Below are 18551 nucleotides of genomic sequence, written 5' to 3'. Positions count from 1 at the left end.
TTAAGTGGTAGAATCTTGTGTTGATAAAATAAAATTGGCACAGTCAGATGTAGCTAATAGAATAAGTGAATTGGCATAAACTTTTTGGAAAGCATTTTAGGAACATTTTAGCAAAAATGGTTATACATTTTTGATCCAGTTAATTTCACTTTGGGGAATTAAGGAGGTAGGACTTCCAGAGAAGCATGTGCTGGTCATTGCAGCATTATTTATATCCAACAGTAGAAAAATGGTTAAGTAAATTATGGTTGGGCATTTGATGGGATTTTTACCCCGTTGTTAGAACAACGCTTTTCATACAATTAACTGAAAAGAATAGGGTATGAAATATGATTGCTGCTCTTATCAGTATGTAGGCATATACACCAAAGCCTGAATGAAAATCCCAGAAAGAAGGTCCCGATTAGCACAATGGGATTCTGAGTGGATGTTTACAAATGTTTTTCTTTTAATTTTACAGTTTGGTTTTTCTTTGAAGTAAAAATCAGGAGAAAGAAACACTTGATTATAGAATAAACTGTTCAACACCATTTGTTTAAAAAATAGAAACTCTGATGTTCTAGGTAGGCTTTCACAGGCAGAGAGGCAGGAGTACTGTTCTGTTAATGAAGCTATTTAAAACCATTATGATTTGGTTATGTCAGTTTTTTTTAAAGTGTATTTCATCCTTTTGGACAATGCGAGGCACTGATTTCCCCCCCTCCCCACTCTGCCCCCAATTATACTTTTCTGAAAACTCCTGTCAAGTTAATGATTCAAAACATTTCCACCTTTTTTATGCACTATTTGTGAATATTGACACCTGGCCTAGCAGCCCTCCATGGCTGCTTCGCTTCCTCCTTCTGGGATGTTCTTTTTGCTTCAACTGAGCAGTCCCTGGGGGCAGGTGGGGAGACACTCCTGCAGGCCCAGCTCAGTGCAGGAGGGGCCCCCACCTAGTTCAGTAGTAATTAAGCACAGGTTGGCTCATTTAGCACAGATGTCATTTCCTGTATTAGAAAATTCATCTAAAATCTGCTAAGAAAATACAACTTTCTTGGCCTCTGTCTAGACTTACAAAATGTAGAATATAATCTTCCTTATCTTGTATTCTTACATTTTCAGAGGCTCAATGTGTTTTGCTCAATGATTTCCTTTTTCCAGAGCTGATTCAACGGTTAAGGTACTTGCCCAGATTTGGTCAGGTGCGTGGATTACTCCTGAGGTGTCAGCGAGCCTTTTTTGAGGGGGGATTCTACTTTTACTTTCAAGACATGACATTTCCCTCAGTGAGTTAGGTGGGCAGTTGCACGTCCTGGAAGTCTCGCTGCTTCTCCCACAAGCTGTGCCTGCGTTACACCCGATGGTGCACTCACCGCCAGGGGCCAGTCTTGTGTGGGCGCAGACAGTGCCCTGGGTTCTTCAATTATTTGAGAAGATCCTTTCAAGTTGGAGTTTCTTGGGCTGATCTTTTGCTTTTTTTGTTCTTTCCCTTTGCCAGGATTGATGTATCTCAGAATGATCTTCCTTGGGAATTTATGGTTGACCGTCTTCCTACTGTCTTATTTTTTCCCTGTAACAGGTAATGCTGAATTTTTTCAATATTTGGGCAGATGGGATTCTTTTGCTGAAAATGAAATGGGTTTAAGGTACTTCACAGAAGTGAAATGTACATCATTATTTATTACTTAAGTATTTAGAATAAAATGTATTGTTCAAAAAATGTGCCACTGGGAACCAAGGGTAAAAGGGCTTTGGTGTCATGATGTCAGGTGTGGTAGTTTTTGTAAGTTTGCCCCCTCCCAGAGTGTGTTTTACACGAGTATGAATGTGGCCACTGGAACTTGTTCACCTTCTTGGTCTTATGAGCACACAGTGAGTGCTGAGATTGACAGCAAAGAGCCCCAGGTTCACGTGGGGCAAAACAACAGCTCACTGTTGGGCCTCATGGGGAGTCAGGCCCGGCCTGCCTGCTTCCACGTGAGTCATTTGTCATTGAGCCCTGCGGATGGCCACCTCGGCCCCCTGGTACAAGGAGGAAACGGAGGCCCTCCTACCCACTGCACCCGCATACTGGGGTTCAAGAAGCCTTCTCCCCAGTTGTTCAGACTTCTGTGAATGTCACCTGACAGGGCTGTCACCTTGATCTCTTCACATTTGTCTAAGTGGTGCTCCAAGGTGAGTGATCAGGGCAGCTTCCCTGAAAGCCCAGCGAGCAGGGATGGGCCGTTAGCAAGGGGACGTGACCTGGCAGTTAGCGAATGTGGATCCAGATGTTTTGGTAGAAGGGAAGTTAACTCTTGGCCTTTTAAAGCCTGATAAACCAGATGTTCTCTTGGTACAGATTCCTGTTTGTTTTTAAAAGGATGGGTCCTCAGGGACCCAGTCACATGGCTTCGACAATATCTTTATAGGGAAAAGCATTTGCAGGATGATTTTAGTGACGTTCCCTAACTCACATGTCTTTTATTCTCTGGCGCTCGCTTTTACCGTTTATTGCAGCCACTGCCATGCTCTTCATGCTTCTCTGGGAGAGTGCTTCCTTCATGTGTACTGAATCATTTCCTTGGTTTTTCCTCCTTATCTCAAAGAATTTTTGCTGGAATACTTCCTGTGGTAGTAGGGTCTTGTCAAATCACACACTAAAAACAGAGTGTGACTCACCCAGTTCTACTGCTGACTGTACTGTGACGAGCCTTTTTCTTTTTAAGAAGTGTCTCAGGTGCCACACGGTCCAGGAACCGTGGACAATAACACAAGTAATTTCATCGTGTGTGGGACAGAGGTGGGGCATGAAGTTTAGCACACCATAATTTTCAAATTTCAGTCATAGTTGGAAAAAACATTGACGTCGTAACACCCAGCACATGCCTTTGCACAAAGAGGTTCTCAGCAGCTGGAATTGTTTCGCGTTTGGGTCGAGTGCCTTTCATTCTGAGGTTGCCTGATGGAGTCAGCATAGAGATGAGCTCATTTTCCATGCCTTGCAGGAAGGTCGCTGCTACAGCCTCTTCCTAGTTCCCTTGTATTGAAAAGTCAAGAAAGTAAATACTGAATAGGAGTAGACTGTCCAGTTCCATTCTAATGCAGAGAGCTTGGTAAACCAAAGCCTTACTACTTTGGAATGGAATTTTTCTTATTTCCTAAAAATAAATGGTAATCAGAAGTGAAGCAAGCTCTTCATTAACTGGTCCAAAGTGAGTGTTCAGTTCACTCAGAAGGTAAAGGGCAAAAAGCTGACAGCTCACAAAAGAGGAAACGAAAAACTGATAACAAGCAGTAAGACCTTCTTCACAGGGCACATGCTTATGCCATTTTTAGTGAAAAGAATATAAAAGTATATATGCGTTTTGGTAAAATATAAATTTACACATGCACTGGGTTAAAATGTGTGCAGAAGGGAAGGTATCAAGATGTTGACGACGATAATTTTGAAGGAGTGAAGGTTACCAGTGGTCACGGGGGGTGCCTCTTGTATGCTTTTTATATCCTTTGCAAATGGTCCTCAGTGAGCACGTCGTTTGTATTTTATGATCATGAAAGAAACCGTAGGAAAGAGCTTGTCCTCTGCCACAGTGCACAGCCTGGACTACCTCCTGCTCCCAGCAGGGCCGCCTTCTTGTGCAGGGGCACCTTAGAACCACTCTTCTTCCCCCACTCTGTGTGACGTTCCAAAATGCAGGTGCTCTGGCCCGGCTCTGGGCCAGGAGATCAGAAGCGGGTGGGGGGTTCATTCTGATGTGTCCCCTGGGGAAGGACCTCGCTTCTTTAGAGGAGCAGCCCACCTTCCCTCAGTATTATAGCCCCTCTTTGGAGCAGATAACTTCTACCCCATTGGTCATTTTGTATTTAGCCTTTTACACGCTAGAGGTGCGTACACATACTCCTGGTGAACTTAGACCAGAGTCCAATAAACAGTGGGACCTTCTACCACTACACTTTCAAAATGATTACCATTTTGGAAGCAGTTTGTTGACGCTCTGTATCCTTGCGACTTCTAAGAAGTTTGAAAGCATTTTAGCACACCCATCAGGTTCGTGGAGATTGCTCCAGAAACTCTAAAATAGCACGTTTACCGGTATCGTTTTCTGTCCTGTAAATGTCTCCAGATACACACACTAAGCTCTTTGCTGGGGATGATGCACATTTGCTCTGTCCTAGAAGAGCAGGTTGTGTTGCAGAACTTAGGGGTGGATCCAGCGTCTGCTTGTCCGTCCTCACCCGCACTTCACAGGGGCCAGGATGTTCTTAGTTGTCAGTTGAATGGCTGGGAGGCCCCACTTGGAGAAAGCTTACATGTTAAGAAAACTATGCTTTAAAGGAAGACGTGGTTATATACTTACCCCCAAAGTTTAAAAATTATTCCATTTACCTGAAAGTTTCCATAAACGTATAAAATGGGACATATCTGATTTTAATTTCCCTGTGATTTTTATTTCATAGGGAAAGGGCTACCCTTTGATAGAACACCTTTTGTCTTTTCTTAGGTGTTTGGCCACTGGCTTTGTGTGTGGAGAGGGTGTGCAAGCTCTTAATGAGGGATTTCTGGTTAGTTTCTCTAAGGAACAATGTGGTGGTGGTTTTTTTTTTTTTTTCAAGCTAACATTCCCTGAGCCTTCAGGTAACTCATGCAGTCCTTACAGCAGTCCTCTGGGGGTAGATGAGACTCGTATTCCCCCCTTTACAGACAAGGCAGTGCAGGCCACAGAGGAGTCCTGTGAGGCCCTGGAGGCGGGTGGGCCCCGGAGTCGTGCCCTTCACCTCCACTCCTTTAATACTGGATGGTGTCTGCCCCCCCTCATGCTAAAGCTGCTGGTTTGGATTTATTGCAGCCAGGTGGTGTATACACAGGTAAATGTATCTGTGGTAGAAATTTTGGTCATCAAGACAATTGGATGACAAGTTCTAAAAAGGAATTTTGTACATCAGGACTTGCAGCAAAGCTTTGGGGAAAATCCCCTTCATATGTCACCCTCCTTCCTTATTCTCTGCTCTCAGGGCCCGGCAACCTTAATTCCTCAGAGCCCCTTGGTCTGTTTGTCAAGGGTGTGTCTCCAGATGTTGCCCAGTGTCCCCTGGGGAAGGGAGGGTACAGTTACCCCAGTTGAGAACTCTTGCCTCGGATAATGTGTAATAAATGCTTGCTGAAGAGCCAGGCTGAGTGTTGGAGGTTTTTCCCATCTCGCCAAGCATTGTCGATGGCCACAATAGTGACATGGGTGGCAGTCCTGCCCCCGGACACCCTTCCTGACGCACCACTGGGCGTCTGAGAGCACACGGAGGCCCCTCTGCCCTGAGTTCTTATCTTTCTTGGAAGGTTGTGAACAGAAACTGAGCTCTTTGTCCTCAGGAACAGACACACCTTTGAGATAAACCACCTTAATTACAGAAGCAGCATATAGGACATCCTCAGCTTTGTAGAAAATTTTTTGCCAGATGACATTTTCCATGCTGACTTCCTTTTGGTAGGAAATAAGCAGCTTGACCTTCGGCGGCAGTCTGGTTTTGGACTAAGAATGTTGGTGTGACTCTCTTATCTTTGACTCCTTTCCCTTTCTCTCCAGAAAGGACCTAAGTGTGAAATACCCCGAAGACCTTCCCATCACCCTTCCAAATCTGCTGAGGTTCATTTTGCATCACTCAGACCCTGCTTCTGCCCCCCAGAACTTGGTTAACCCTCCTACCAAAGAGTGTCTTCAGAGAGAGGCCGTCCTGCAGCAGGGGCACATCTCCCATCTGGAGAGGGAGATCCAGAAGCTGAGGGCGGAGATCAGCGCCCTGCAGCAGGCGCAGGGGCAGGTGGAGGCCCGGCTCTCGAGCACGCGCAGGGACGAGCAGCAGCTGCGGCGGCGGCAGCACACGCTGGAGAGGCAGCACAGCCTGCTCCAGCGGCACAGCGAGCAGCTGCAGGCCCTGCACGAGCAGAAGAGCCGGCAGCTTGAGGAGGTGGCCCGCCAGCTCCAGGAGCTGGCCGATGCCTCGGAGAACCTCCTCACCGAGAACACCTGGCTCAAGATCCTGGTGGCCACCATGGAGCAGAAACTGGAGGGCAGGGACGGGGCCGAAGGCCGTGCTCCCCCGGACGACGCGCGATCGGACTACCGCAAGCCCTCGGGCGCCCCCCGGCTACCAGCCAGCACCCCTCCGCCTTCCAACGTCAGCTCCACGCTGGCCTCCGAAAGGAGCACCGAGAACAGGACAGACTAACTTTGAAAATGACACGAAGAAATCAGAGGTGAAGACTGTACATTGCGAATATATTTATGCAAATTTTATTGAAATTTATTGTAAATAAAGATTTTCTCAGTGGTCTAGAAAATCAGCTTGAATGTCGTTCAGCTTTTATTGAACAGGGATGACATCCCCTCCACTTATTGCACAAACTTGGTAGCTTTGAGACAGAAACAGCACAGTCCACTTGAAGACTGGTCTGAAAAGTTAGTCCATATTTTGGTGGCTCAGTGTCGGCGTTCCCTCCCCATCCCCCTGCTGTTGCTTCTGCGATGACATGCAGAATGAAAGGCTGATGTCCTGACTGACTAGTCAGAAAACTTGGACGCAACAGTTGGGCTATTCAGAAAGAATTCAATGAGAGGTCATAACTTAACTAAGCCATTTGAGTGTGTGGCTCTGGTGTCTATGCTAAAAAAAGTAGCTGTTGACCAAGAACAGTGAGAGCTGTTATGTAGTTGGTCACCAGTTCTGCAGGCACTTCCACTTGCCTCCAGAGACCCCACTAGTGCCCCACCATGCCCATGACCCTCACCCGGCACTGACACTGTGCTGATGGGCCTGATGCAAATGGCGCAGATGTCGTGGGATAAGGAACCTCCAGGAGTGAAACTGAGGAGAAAGTGATGCCTCATCTTTTCAAAACTGAAACTGCACCGGCACAGTAAGAAGCCCAGGGCGAGTTTGACAGTCAAGCAATGGTCATTGTCAGGGTCAGGCTCAGGGACTGAAAATGCAAGTCCCCGGAGCTCCTCGGTTACTTGGGTAAAGGAAAGACAGCCTTAGGTGCAGGCTGCCGGCTGCAGAAAGTAGAGGTAGAAAGCCTTTAGTTCTGAAACGTGAGGGGAATGGATCGAACACCCCTACACCTGCCCCATTTTTCTTATGTCCTTCATTAGGAAATACACCTCCCTGACCTTCCAGTTGACCCCTTTAGAACTTCTGACTCCTCCTCCCGCCCACACCCTGTGTGCTGCTTACAGGGCCTTCTGCTGGTCTCCAGCCTGACTCATGCTTGGCCATCCCCAGGTGGGGGCCAAAGGCATTTCCTCCCCTGTACTAAAGCCCGGCCGCCTTCTAAGGATTCCTTAGTAGCTCACGTGTGCTGTCTCAATCCTGCCTTCAGCTCAAATGGCCTAACTAGCTACTCCTCCCTTCCCCCCAAGCTATACCTTAATGTTTGACCGTTAAGTTAGGGGTACGCCGCTAAAAGAAGTGTTCCTTAAGCTCCCTCCTAGGGGTTCTAGAAAGTTGATTAGTTCAACATGCTTTTTAGAGGAGATTTGGATGAGGCCAGAGGAGCTGCCTTCTGCCTGACCAGGAGGCCAGAGCTTTGAGGGGGAGCTGGGAATGGGGGGCAGCCCCTGGCCACCCGGGAGCTCCCTGCCCATGATGCTGGCAAGGCGGCTCAAGTGCTGAGGGCCAGCGCTCCCCAGCTCACCCAGGGCTGGCCTCCAGTTTGTTCCCGAGGATGCAGACACAAGTCACATTTTAATCATGATAGTTTAGGGTGTGCTTACAGTGGTGGGATTAAAAACCTAAGCAAGTTCACTGAAGTACACACAAGGGACATCTCGGAGGGGCGGGGTGGGAATCACTGGCCTGACCAAGAGCCACCAAACTCCTCACCTTTGCGAAAACCAAATCCTGAACCTGAAACTCACTCTCCCCCCAGCCCCCTCCCCTGGGCGCCCACTAAGCACAGGCTGCTGGGGGCTCCTGTGTGCAGAGGCACACAAGAAGTGACACTTGGCGCTCTTAGAGCAAGGTCAGGGGACCTTCCTTCTAGGTGGCCCACTGAGGAAAATGAAATCCAGGACCCAGCAGGTGGGTGGGAATCTGGGAGGAAAGGAAGCGAATTTGTGAAAAGGGCGGGGGGAAGAAACCAAGCGCCCCCCGCCGCCCCCTCCAGTGCAGAAAATATTAAATATAACAACAAACAAAAAGCACAATGTTCTCTCCTTCCTGGGCCAACTGGGTTTGGGATACAGGTAGCCACCGCGGCTCTGGTGTCTCTAGCGAAGCCTGTGCTCAGTAAAGCTGGGTGGGGGGCAGGGTGCTCAGCATGCTCAAGACCATGGGGGCCAGAAACTGCTCTGCCACTAGGACGCCTGGCAGCCTCGGGACTCGGGCCTTGTGCCCTGACTCGTCCTTCACCGGCTCCCAAGCAGCTGCAGTAGCTTCCTTGCAATCACTCCACCAGCAACAGGAACTGGCATTTAACAACCTCATCTACCTAGAGCAGGAGGGGGCGGGACGTGCTGCCGCTCCCATTCATTGCTCACGAAGCAGAAATCGCCAAAGCACCCCAACGGGTCAGCTGCAAGACTTAAAGCCGACGTGTCACGTCCTCTACATACACACGTGTATCTGAGGCCCCTGCCAAGTGCAATGTGGGCCTTACAAGTCTAAGACCCTCCCTCCCGCCTTGACTCAGCTCAGCGTTAGTACGGACAGTCCCATGTGCTCTATATTTTTAAAAAATCAGCAAAGGAGGCTTAAGCACGTGCTTCTGGGGCCTATTTACAGTTCACAGGCTTGTGAGTTCACGCGTTACAGTAGTAGCTCCATCGAAAACAGGCTCAGCTAAACATTCAAGTAACAAAAGCGCCATGGGGCCGTGAGCCCCAGCAAGGTCAGGCCTGCCCACTGCCTGCAATGGGCAGTCCTACCAGGAGGCTGAGGGGTTGCCCAGTGCCACTGAGCCCTGGCTCAGGACCGCCGGGACCCCAGGAGTCGGTGCATGCGATGACGAAGCCCGGCGAGGCCATGCCAGCAAGCGTCAACCCTTCCTCTCAGATGGCAGCACGTCTGTGGTTTCGTCCCTACTGCGCCTCTCGGCTGGCGGCGGACAGGCCCAGGAGCCTCCGCATCCCGGCTCAGCCGTGGACTTCAGGGCCGTTGGGGGTCAGCTTGGCCTTCCTCTCCACGCACGGTCCCTTGGCCGAGTACTGCACCAGCAGGAAGGGCTCCTTGGTCTCGCCATCCCCCACGATGCTCTCCTCGTCCTCCGACTGGCTGATGCGCTGCAGCCGCAGGTAGCACCAGCAGCCCAGGATCAAGGCCCCCAGGGCAGCGATGGCAATGAGGATGACGATGACCGTGACCACACCGGTGGTGGGGCTGTGGTCCATGATGGACATGGTTAGCGCTTGAGCGGAGGGGGCCCCTCTGCAGGAAGGTCTTGGTGGGGACGGCTCAGCGAGGCTGGAACCCAGGCTGGACACGAGAGCCCTGAAAGAAAGAGCAAGATGAGGCTACACCGGGTACTCCGCCGGGGACCCTGACAGCCCACACGCTCGGGCTTGCTCTTCCATGGGGTCTATTTTTAATCAGTTCTTAAGCCTGACCGTCCTGCCCTCATCCTAGTGAGAAACAGGCTGGTTGGCATTTGCTGGGTTTTTTTGTTCATGATGCCACCAGCGTTCCCCTCGCTCACCCCAGCCACTTTGATTTAATACCTTCAGTGCCTCTGCTACCAGACAGGCAGTCATCCTCGCTCAGCACGAACCTGACAGGCAGGAGAGGGGGCACCCGAGACCTCCGTCACCACTGCAGCAGAGGCTGAAAGAGGGTCTCTTTAAGGTGAATGTTTTAGAACTCCAGCACCACTAGGTGTTCAGTAACTGCTCACAGATTGAAAGTGCTTCAGGGACTTCCCTGGTGGCGCAGTGGTTAAGAATCCGCCTGCCAATGCAGGGGACACGGGTTCGAGCCCTGGTCCGGGAAGATCCCACATGCCGCGGAGCAACTAAGCCTGTGCGCCACAACTACTGAGCCTGCGCTCTAGGGCCCATGAGCCACAACTACTGAAGCCTGTGAGCCACAACTACTGAAGCCCGTGCGCCTAGAGCCCATGCTCCGCAACATGAGAAGCCACCGCGATGAGAAGCCCGCGCACCGCACTGAAGAGTAGCCCCTGCTCGCCGCAACTAGAGAAAGCCTGTGCGTGGCAACGAAGACCCGATGCAGCCAAAAATAAATTTAAAAAAAAAGAAAAAAAAAGAAAGTACTTCAAGACAGCCAGAGATGAGGGATTCAAAAGCAGGGAAATGACATCAGCCCCTCTCGTGAACAGGGGACATATACAGCTCAAAGAGTCTTCTGGAACACCTGTGAGAGAGTGCAGCCGACAACAGCCTTTGCCCACAAAGAAGCTGTAGCTGACCTGGCTCCGGAAAAACTTTGAGGAGGGCAGGGGAGAAGCGGGACAGACCAGCCTCTGCCGGCGTCTTGGTGCAGGAGCCAGACCACAAACGGGTCAATATGCCAAACACCTGTCGCTACAAATGCAGGAATGCAATGCTGGGAACATAGGGGACCAGATGCCACGATGCTAAACTGGGCGGGCGAGGCAGGCGAAACTCAGGGAAGTGATGCTGATGCCGAGATGTGCATGTGCGGGAAAGCCAGCCCCTGAAGAGCGTTCCCGGCAGGGGAACACCGTCTGCTAAGGCTCTGAAGGCAGGAAGGCCCGCTGGCAAGTGCGAGGAGCTGAGGGAGCCGCCGGTGGCTGCAGCTGGAGATCAGCTGGTTTGGGTGGGGGCGGGGAGGGGGTGTTCGTGCCCCAAGGCCCAGGCAGTGACAACCCACTGAGGTTGGAGGTGGTGGCTCCCCTGGGTCCCAAGACCTTGCACTTTAAAAATTTCTCCTGCCTGATCATAAACGGAGCAAATAATAGTAACTAACACCCAGGTGGTTACGAGGATGCCTGCAACGCCTGGGCACAGTGGGGGCAGAGTCGATGCTCAGCTGTCTGAATCTGGTTTTTTTTTGGAGAAGACAGACATCAGTGCAGGTAGACATCATTGGAAGCAGAAGGTTTTCCCTCCAGACAGGATGGAACCTGCCCTCCTGGAGCAATGACAGCCTTATCCACACCAGGGAGCCCTCCACCCCCACCCCAGGGCCAGGTTTGCCTGAAGGTCAAAGGCAGCTAAGTCAACGCCCCTGAGTCTGTCCGGGGACCGGGCCCTGAGAAAACCCTACAGACCCCCAGAACTGCCCTGCTCCCACGCCCATCTGTGCAGAGGGGTCCTAGTCAGGAGGGGGCGACATCCCTGGAGTCTGCCCCCTTCTTACTGCCCCCAGGGTCAAGCCGCTGCCATCACTCTCAACAGGCTCCCTGGTCCACCTGTGGGGGCCACTGCAGCCAGTGCCCCTGTCACTCAGAGGAAAGACCCCAAGTCCCTGCAGTGACCTACGGGACCTGACGAAGCATCTCCACCCCTGCTCCTCTCCCGCTGACCCCACGCTCCTTCCTGCCTCCAGACCTTTGCCCAGCCAGGTCCCTCTGCCCAAATGCTCTGCTCCCCTTACCCTTGTGCAGTGGTTCTCAAGTGGGGGCAGCCGTGTCCCCCAGGGGACATGTGGCAACGTCTGGAGACATTTTTGATTATAACAGCTAGTGTGTGTGTGTGTGCTACTGGTATCAAGTGGATGGAGACCAGGGATGCTGGTAAACCTGTCACATGGCATGGGACAGCTCCCCAAAGACCCCAGACAAACATCAACATGTGGAAGCTGCCCTGGTTATTAACTCCAGCTCAGGCGGGGAGCCTTCCTGACCCCGCGGCCCAGGAAGTCCTCTTCGTCCTGTGGCTGCACTCCCTCCTACCCTCCCTCCAGGGCACCAGCCTCAACGTGCAAGCCTGGCTTCTGTGTCAGAGCCATCGGGTTGGCACCTGCCTCCCCTGTTGGGCTGTGTGCTCCGTGAGTGGCCCTGCACACTTCTGTGCCCACCCAGAGGCCTCTGGCCTCTCCCCTGCCACCATCAGGGCTACCATCAGCTCCCACAGCTCTGCTCAGCCTGTCCTCTTGGGCCTCCACATGGAGCAGGTGATCCCCCCAACCCCCAGAGAGCCTGCTGGCTGCAGCTGGGTGAACCTGCCCCAACCCCTGTGCTCTCGTCCCGCTCGGGAGCACACCTAGCTGCCCGTCCCTCCCTGCCTCACCCTCTCCACTGGCCCTTGTGTCCAGCGCCTGCTGGGGTGCCTGCCCTCCCCCTGGGTTCCTGACAGGAAGGCAAGTCAGTGTCAATGCAGAAGGGGAAGTGTGTGTGTTTGGGGAGCAGGGGGTGGTTCAGGGGCAGGAAGTGGGAAATCAAACAATGGCAGCAAGACCTGGGGAGGGGCGACCCCAGGGGCCAAACCAGCTGAGGAGCCCAGGAAGTGCCTCTGAGTCCTGGGCGGGGAGGGGGGGGCCGAACAAGCGGTCCCGGGACCAACAACCAACCAGCAAACTGAGGCAGCGGTAGCCCCAGCTCCAAGGACCCTCTGAGAGGAGCGGTGACCTCAAAACCCTGTCTGCTGCCCCCGCCCCAGGTCAGGAGGAGGGGGCAGAGCCAGGTGACCAGGCCACAGTCATGCCTTGCCTGCGGTCCCTGGCCCTCCCTTGAATGTGTTTGTTCCTTCACTCAGCAAGTATTTCCTGAGAACCTATCTTTTAAAAACTCTGATCATGTCATCCCCTGCTCAGAACCCTCGCTGGTACCAGTAGAGAATCCAAATTCCCTGTTTCCCCAGCTTCTTCACACCCTTCCGCCTCCCACCTCAAGGCCTCTGCACTTTCTGTTCCTTCTGCCTGGAGTGTTCTTCCCTGAGTGTCCCGTGACTGGTTCCTTCCCATCAGACGGGACTTCCTCAGAAGGTGCCTCTTGGGGGCTGCCTTCCCAGATCACCCAGGCTCCAGACGCAGCCCACCCCCACTGGCCATCGTCTCGTACTACTTCCTCTTGTTTCCTGGCGCTCTGCCACGTGAAATTCTCTTGGGTCAGGGAAGGTGTTTCCCTGGCTGCTGTCTCCTTCCCGCAGTGGACGCTGAGCCTGTAGGAGGGCACTGTCCATCTTGCCCACTGCTGGATCCCCAGCCCTATTACCAGCACACAGCCGGTGCTCAATGAATGTCTGCTGACCGCCCACTCCAAGCCCGGGGAGGCAGTAATCAGAGGAGACCTTGCCTGCATGGGGATCACGGTTGGCAGCCCCCACCCCTGAATGCCCCCGAATCTCGAAGCCACCACGGGTCCCCTCAAGGGAGCTGGCAGCCTGCGTGGAAGGACAGGCTGCAGGCTGAGCATGGGGGCAGGAGCCACGTGTGCAAGTGGGTCCCAGGCAGGCCTGGCCCAAGCCCACGGAGGGGCAGCTGTCACTGCACGAGCTGTGGGGAGGGGAGGGGAGGGGAGGAAAGATGCCACTGAGATGCAGATCCCAGAGGAACCTGAAGCATGAGGGCAGCCGGCCAGTTCCCTCTGAACCCTCTTGGCCTGGGCTGTACCCCACCCCTTGCTTCCTCTCTTCAGGGCCTCCCTCCTGCCCCTCCAAGCTAAGATGTCTCCTGCAAGTCAGCTGACCCCTCACCCTGATCCAGGAAAGCACACAGGGCAGGACGCAGAGGACCACAGCTTGGGCTGGGTAGACGCCCAGGATGGCACGTGGGAAACCTGGACCCCCTTAGAACAATCACCAAAGCAGTTAACACTTATTCCATACCATCATCTACTCCTCCCAACAAGCCCGTGGCTAGCGCTGCTCACCGTTACCATCCAAGTTTCACAGGTGAGGAAACTAAGGCGTGGAGAGCTTGAATGGATCGTCCAAGAGTGAACTTGGACAGAATAAAGGAGGATGGGACCCAGAAGTGGGGCCCAGCAGAACAAAGGGAGGGGTCTTCTAAGTGCAGAGGGTCAGGCCAGCCTGGGAGCCAGAGCACAGCCGAGGACTGTAGTCTCCGGGCACTCTAGGGGTGGGCGACGGGCCATGCTCCCCCAACCTCTGTAGCATCTCCTTGCCAGCTCCCTCAGTCAGGACGAAAGCTGGCACTGGAAGCCCAAGGCCATCTGGACCCCCAGACACACAGTGCCAATCCTCCGCCCTCCCTCCGCCCTCCCTCCACCCTCCCGCTCCCACCTCCCTTGGACGGATCTCAACAAGCTCTAAAGCCCAGCGTCTGCCGACACCACCCCTCTGACCTCTCCCCCTGCCCCACCCCCAACCACCGATGGGTTCAAAGGACAGACCCTGCATCGGCCACCAGCAAGCTGAGGGTAGGCATCCCCCACTGTCCTGCTGCCCTCGGAGGCCCACGGCTTAGGTCTTCCCCAATGTTGGGTTGGGTTCTAGTTACCCCTGCCTCTTCAGGGGACCCCAAAATGAAGCCTTAACCCCACTCCACAGGTCCCTTCACACACTCAAGGCCCAGTGGAGCCCAGCCAGCAGCAGAGCAGATAAGAGTCCCCTCCTTTGCCCCACACCATCCCTCCACTCACTATCATTAGCTGTTGTGACCCAGCCAAGCAAGCTGCTCCTAATGGCCTCAGTTTCTCAGCCTGCAAAATGGGAAAGAGGCCTTGACCTCAGCAGCCAGGTTGTGGGGAGGCTGAGAAGTGATAAGAAATGTGAAAACAGAAGGGCTATGGGGCCACCAGGTTTGTGTGTCACCAGGCACCACACCTTCCTGGGTGTCACAGGGTCGCCCCTCACTCCCCCCGAAGGACCTGCTCCCAGGAGAGTACAGGGCCTGGTCCAGGCCCAGTGCCACAAATAGCGCCTTCCTCAGGGACACGCTGCCACCTTTTTCTCGCTTAACTGGGCACATCATGAGTGTCACCCAGCCCAGCTGGACACCAGCTTGCCACCCCTCCCCCCCTGCAGCCTCCACCTTCTGGGGCTGCCCTGCTTACAGGGGACCCACCACCTCCGCAGGGGTGAAGCCATGCCCCTTCCCCCAACAAAGCCATCTATCAGGTGTGCCAGCAAACCAGGCTCTTCGGGAGACCCCAGTTCACAAACTGGAAACATTTCCTGCCCAGTTTCTGATTAGAAACACAGGACTGTGGGGAGGACGGGGCATGACAAGGGGGCAGGTGGCATATCTGCTCTGTGCCAGGCCTGAGCAGGCACTGAGACCCAAGGAAGCATCCTACAGGCCCCTGCCCTCCAAAAGCCAGGGCAAGAACAGTGGGGATGCGGATGAGAGACTGACAATCATTGGGCTGTGCCCAGCTCTGTGGCCAGTGTCACCTCACTCTCACCACCCACCCATTACACCACGGTCCTCCCGGAGAGGAAACTCGCACCAGCACCCCCCAGGTTCCCCTGTGCAGAAGAGGAAGCTGGCGCAGGCAGAACCCCAGGGACTGCCCCAAGGTCAGTGCGAGTCTCCTGTGCCCCCACCCTGTGAATCAGCCACTGGTTATTCTCACAGGCTGCCCCAGGCTCAGCTCACTTGCCAAACAACTTTGGTAATAACAGTAGACGCCTGGCAAAAGTTGGCAATAATTACTATGTGCCAGACACTGGGCTGAACACTTCACACAGATAATCTCCTTTCAGCATCAAAACAACCCTAGAGTTATTACTATGCCCGCTTTGCAGATAAAGAATCTGTGGCTCAGAAAAGTTAAATCAATTGCCCAAGGTCACACAGCCCAAAAGTAACTGCGCAGGGATTCAAACCCAGGTAGCCTGGATCCAGAATCTGGGATTTCAACTCTGACACTAAAATGTCATATTATTTGACCCCCGCCTCCCCGCTCCCTTGCCTGAGGGGCCAAGGCGGACAAGTGAACTCCAGTCCGCCCCCACCCGAAGAGTCTGGGTGACTGGGGTGGACGGCTCTATGCTGGGGACACAGGGATGATAAGCGCCCTGGCAGCTCCCGCGTGCCAAGCGCGGGCGACGTGCAGGCGCAGTGCCAGGCGCGCTCCACGCACCCTCTCATTTAACCCTGCCAGGCGACTCCGTCGTCTCCCCGACTCTACCAAAGAGCTAAGCGAGGCTGGAGGGAGGAAGGAGCTCGGCCCAGGGGGCGACAGCTGGAGGGGAAACGACAGCTGGAGAGGCAACTCCAGTCGGCTTGACTTGGCGCGGGGGAAGCTTAGGGGACGGGGGACTACGAGACTCAGTCATGCCCACGCCGCGCAGTCACCACCGACGGAACCGGGCACCAAACGCCGCAGCCCGTCCTCAGTTTCCCCACCTGCGAAATGGGCGCCAGACGTCGCCAGGACCCCCACCCCTACCCACTGCAGCCCTCCTGACCACTCTGGAGGTTGCCAGGATCCCCGCCTCCTGTTATTTTTAAAAATCCCTAAGTGTCCGGAGGAGATCCGCGGCCGGCCTGGGGCGCAGAACTGCGGGCCGCGGTGAGGGGCATGCACTGGGTTGGGGGGGACACCAGCTCGCTGCAAAGCCGCCGCCGCCCCCCGCCGCCTCCTTTGTCCCGATCTCGCCGCAGCGCAGCGGACAAAGAACCCCCGCCCGCGGGCGCGGCCCCCCGGAACAGACCCTCCCCCCGAAGCCGCGCCCCCGCCCGGGCTGCCCCTCCCCCGCCGCAGAGACCCCCCCCCCGCGCGCGCCCCCACCCCATCCGGGGCGGCCCCTTCCCCTCCTGCAGGCCCCCGCCGGGCCCAAGCGCCCGGCCCGCCCGACCCCTCTCACCATGGCGCCGCCCGCAGCCCGGCCCGATCGCCCCGATCGTCCCGCAGCCCCGCGGGCCCGGCTCCGCCCGCCCGCCCGCCAGCCAGCCAGCCGCCAGCCAGCCAGCCAGCCCGGTCCGGCCGCAGCGCACAGTCCGGACGCAGGAGCCCCTCTCTGCGGCGGGCGGGGTATCTCCGGCTCCGCTCCGGACGGGGGCGGGGGCCCTCCTAGAACAGCCAATGGGAGTCCGCGCTGGGACGGCTGGGCGGGGCGGGCCGGGGCGGGGTCACGTGCGCGCGGGGCGGGGGCTGAGCGCAGCTGGCAGAACTGGGGGCGGGGCGCGGGTTCGGCCTCCTAGCGCGCAGATTGGGCGCGGGTGGGTGCGAGGCCCGGGCCGGGAGCCCTGCCTCCAACCCCCCAGAGGCTCCCCCTACTCCCGCCAGCTTACGGAGGGGAAAACTGAGGCGCACTGCAGGTAAGAGTGTGGCACGCTGCCCGGAAGCAGGGAGCGGCAGCATCCCGGGCAGGAGCAAAAGATAGGCAGGACCCCTAAGTTAAATGTCCTTCCTTGGGGAGGGATCTGGTTGTTCACTCGTTTATTAGTTCATTAATTGATCATCCATCTGTCCATTCATTCAACCTTTATGGAACACCGACCATGTGCCGGGTACACCAGTGGTCGCGGGTACAGCCACGAGCAAGACAGATAAGGACCCTGCCCTCACAGAGCTCTCATTTTGCTGCGGGCTGAAGCTGTGGGGAATTTGCAGCCTCTTGGCCTCTTATAATTATGGTTATTTAATTTAATAACTCCGCGATTAGGCCCTCACCAAGAGCTATGCCCTGTACTCAGCTCTCAACACATTTCATGGAGACAACGGGGAAAGGGAGAGCTACTCATTTTCCAGTTGACGCTCCAGAGGGCTGAAGTACCACAGCCCGCATATAATGAGGGCAGGATTGGAGGCCACGCCTGTCTGCCTGGGAGTTACTGCCGGTTAGTCCACTTGTTCACCCAAGAAGGCGGTCCAGCAGGAGGACACTCCCCCTCGTGGCCAGCCGGGGCCCATAAGAGGGGCAAGGGTGGGTACTTCAAGGCCTCTGTGGCCCAAGTTCCCTTTATCGCCACCTCTGGCTTGGAAGGCAGGAGCGGGGAGGTGGAGCCCCTCATCCTGGAAGCTGGGAGTCTTGTCTGGAAATGTCTTTGCCAGCCTCAAGCAGAGGCCTCTGGGAGAAGATGGAGGGCCCAGCTCTCAAGGCCATAGTCGCCACGCTGTCGCTGGTCTCTCCTTCCTGCTTCAAATGCGCCAAGCTGTTTCCCAGCTCTGGGCCTTTGCCTGTGCTGTTTCCTTCAGCTGAAACGTTCTTCCACTCCCATCTTTCAGAGGGCCCTCCCTGATCTCCACCTAGCGCGGTCCCTTTGTTATTTTCCTGCCTGTGCATTGCGAAATTGTACATTTGCAAGAGTGTATGATGCGTGCCTGTTGAGTGAATGAATGAATGGGCAGACTGCAGACCTCCAGGTCTGGCCCTGCTGCGCCCTAGCCAAGAGGCCAGGCCCAGGATGTGAGCTGTAAGAGGGGAAAGTAAGAGGGGACAGAGAGGCAGAGGGGCTTCCAGCTCCAGGCCAGCTCCCCAGAGGCCAGAGCCAGACAGCCCAGAATGATTCCTGCTCCTGAGTCTGCGCAGCGCGGCCCTCAAGGGCTCCTGCCCCATTAGCCACACCTGGGAGCCCAGGGTGAAAGGAAGCAGGTTCTTCCCACAGAGCCAGTTTCAGCGGCCTCTGCGGTCCCAGCCTCAAGTAGCCAAAGACCTCATTAGTGGTGAGCACTTGAGAGGAGCAGCCTCAGAGCCCCAGAGCCAGGGTTGTCAAAGAAATGACAGGGGAAGCAGGGACACTTTGGGGGAACAGGTTCTGGGAGG

At 54.8% G+C, this 18551-nt stretch overlaps 2 protein-coding genes across 5 annotated transcripts in view; one reads left to right on the top strand and one right to left on the bottom strand.

Moving 5' to 3' along the window:
- TXNDC11 (thioredoxin domain containing 11) overlaps nucleotides 1-6286 on the top strand; it is a 64375-nt gene extending 58089 nt beyond the window's left edge. For all 3 annotated transcript variants that reach the window (XM_061208361.1, XM_061208362.1, XM_061208363.1), the window contains 2 exons: nucleotides 1481-1561; nucleotides 5544-6286. In XM_061208361.1, the coding sequence (XP_061064344.1) occupies nucleotides 1481-1561; nucleotides 5544-6186 (724 nt within the window). In that variant the 3' untranslated portion in view covers nucleotides 6187-6286. The remainder of the gene's footprint in view (nucleotides 1-1480; nucleotides 1562-5543) is intronic.
- On the bottom strand, nucleotides 6268-16834 carry SNN (stannin). 2 transcript variants are annotated; one of them, XM_061208365.1, is made up of 2 exons: nucleotides 16650-16834; nucleotides 6268-9444 (listed from the first exon to the last, which is right to left on the bottom strand). In XM_061208365.1, the coding sequence occupies exon 2, from the start codon at nucleotides 9351-9353 to the stop codon at nucleotides 9090-9092; it is 264 nt and encodes an 87-aa protein (XP_061064348.1). In that variant the 5' UTR covers nucleotides 9354-9444; nucleotides 16650-16834; the 3' UTR covers nucleotides 6268-9089. The 2 variants fall into 2 exon arrangements, with proteins under 2 accessions (XP_061064348.1, XP_061064347.1); XM_061208364.1 differs by lacking the exon at nucleotides 16650-16834 and adding an exon at nucleotides 9672-9795.
- Between the last annotated feature and the right edge of the window lie 1717 nt (nucleotides 16835-18551).

Source organism: Eubalaena glacialis, chromosome 13 (assembly GCF_028564815.1).
Source record: "Eubalaena glacialis isolate mEubGla1 chromosome 13, mEubGla1.1.hap2.+ XY, whole genome shotgun sequence".
Lineage (NCBI taxonomy): Eukaryota > Metazoa > Chordata > Mammalia > Artiodactyla > Balaenidae > Eubalaena > Eubalaena glacialis.
The sequence above is the reverse complement of the archived record's forward strand: the minus strand, read 5'-3'. Positions and strand labels throughout refer to the sequence as shown.

Bases quoted from the DNA above. Each gene is read 5' to 3' on its own strand.
- SNN (XM_061208365.1), bottom strand. From the start codon at position 9,353: ATGTCCATCATGGACCACAGCCCCACCACCGGTGTGGTCACGGTCATC.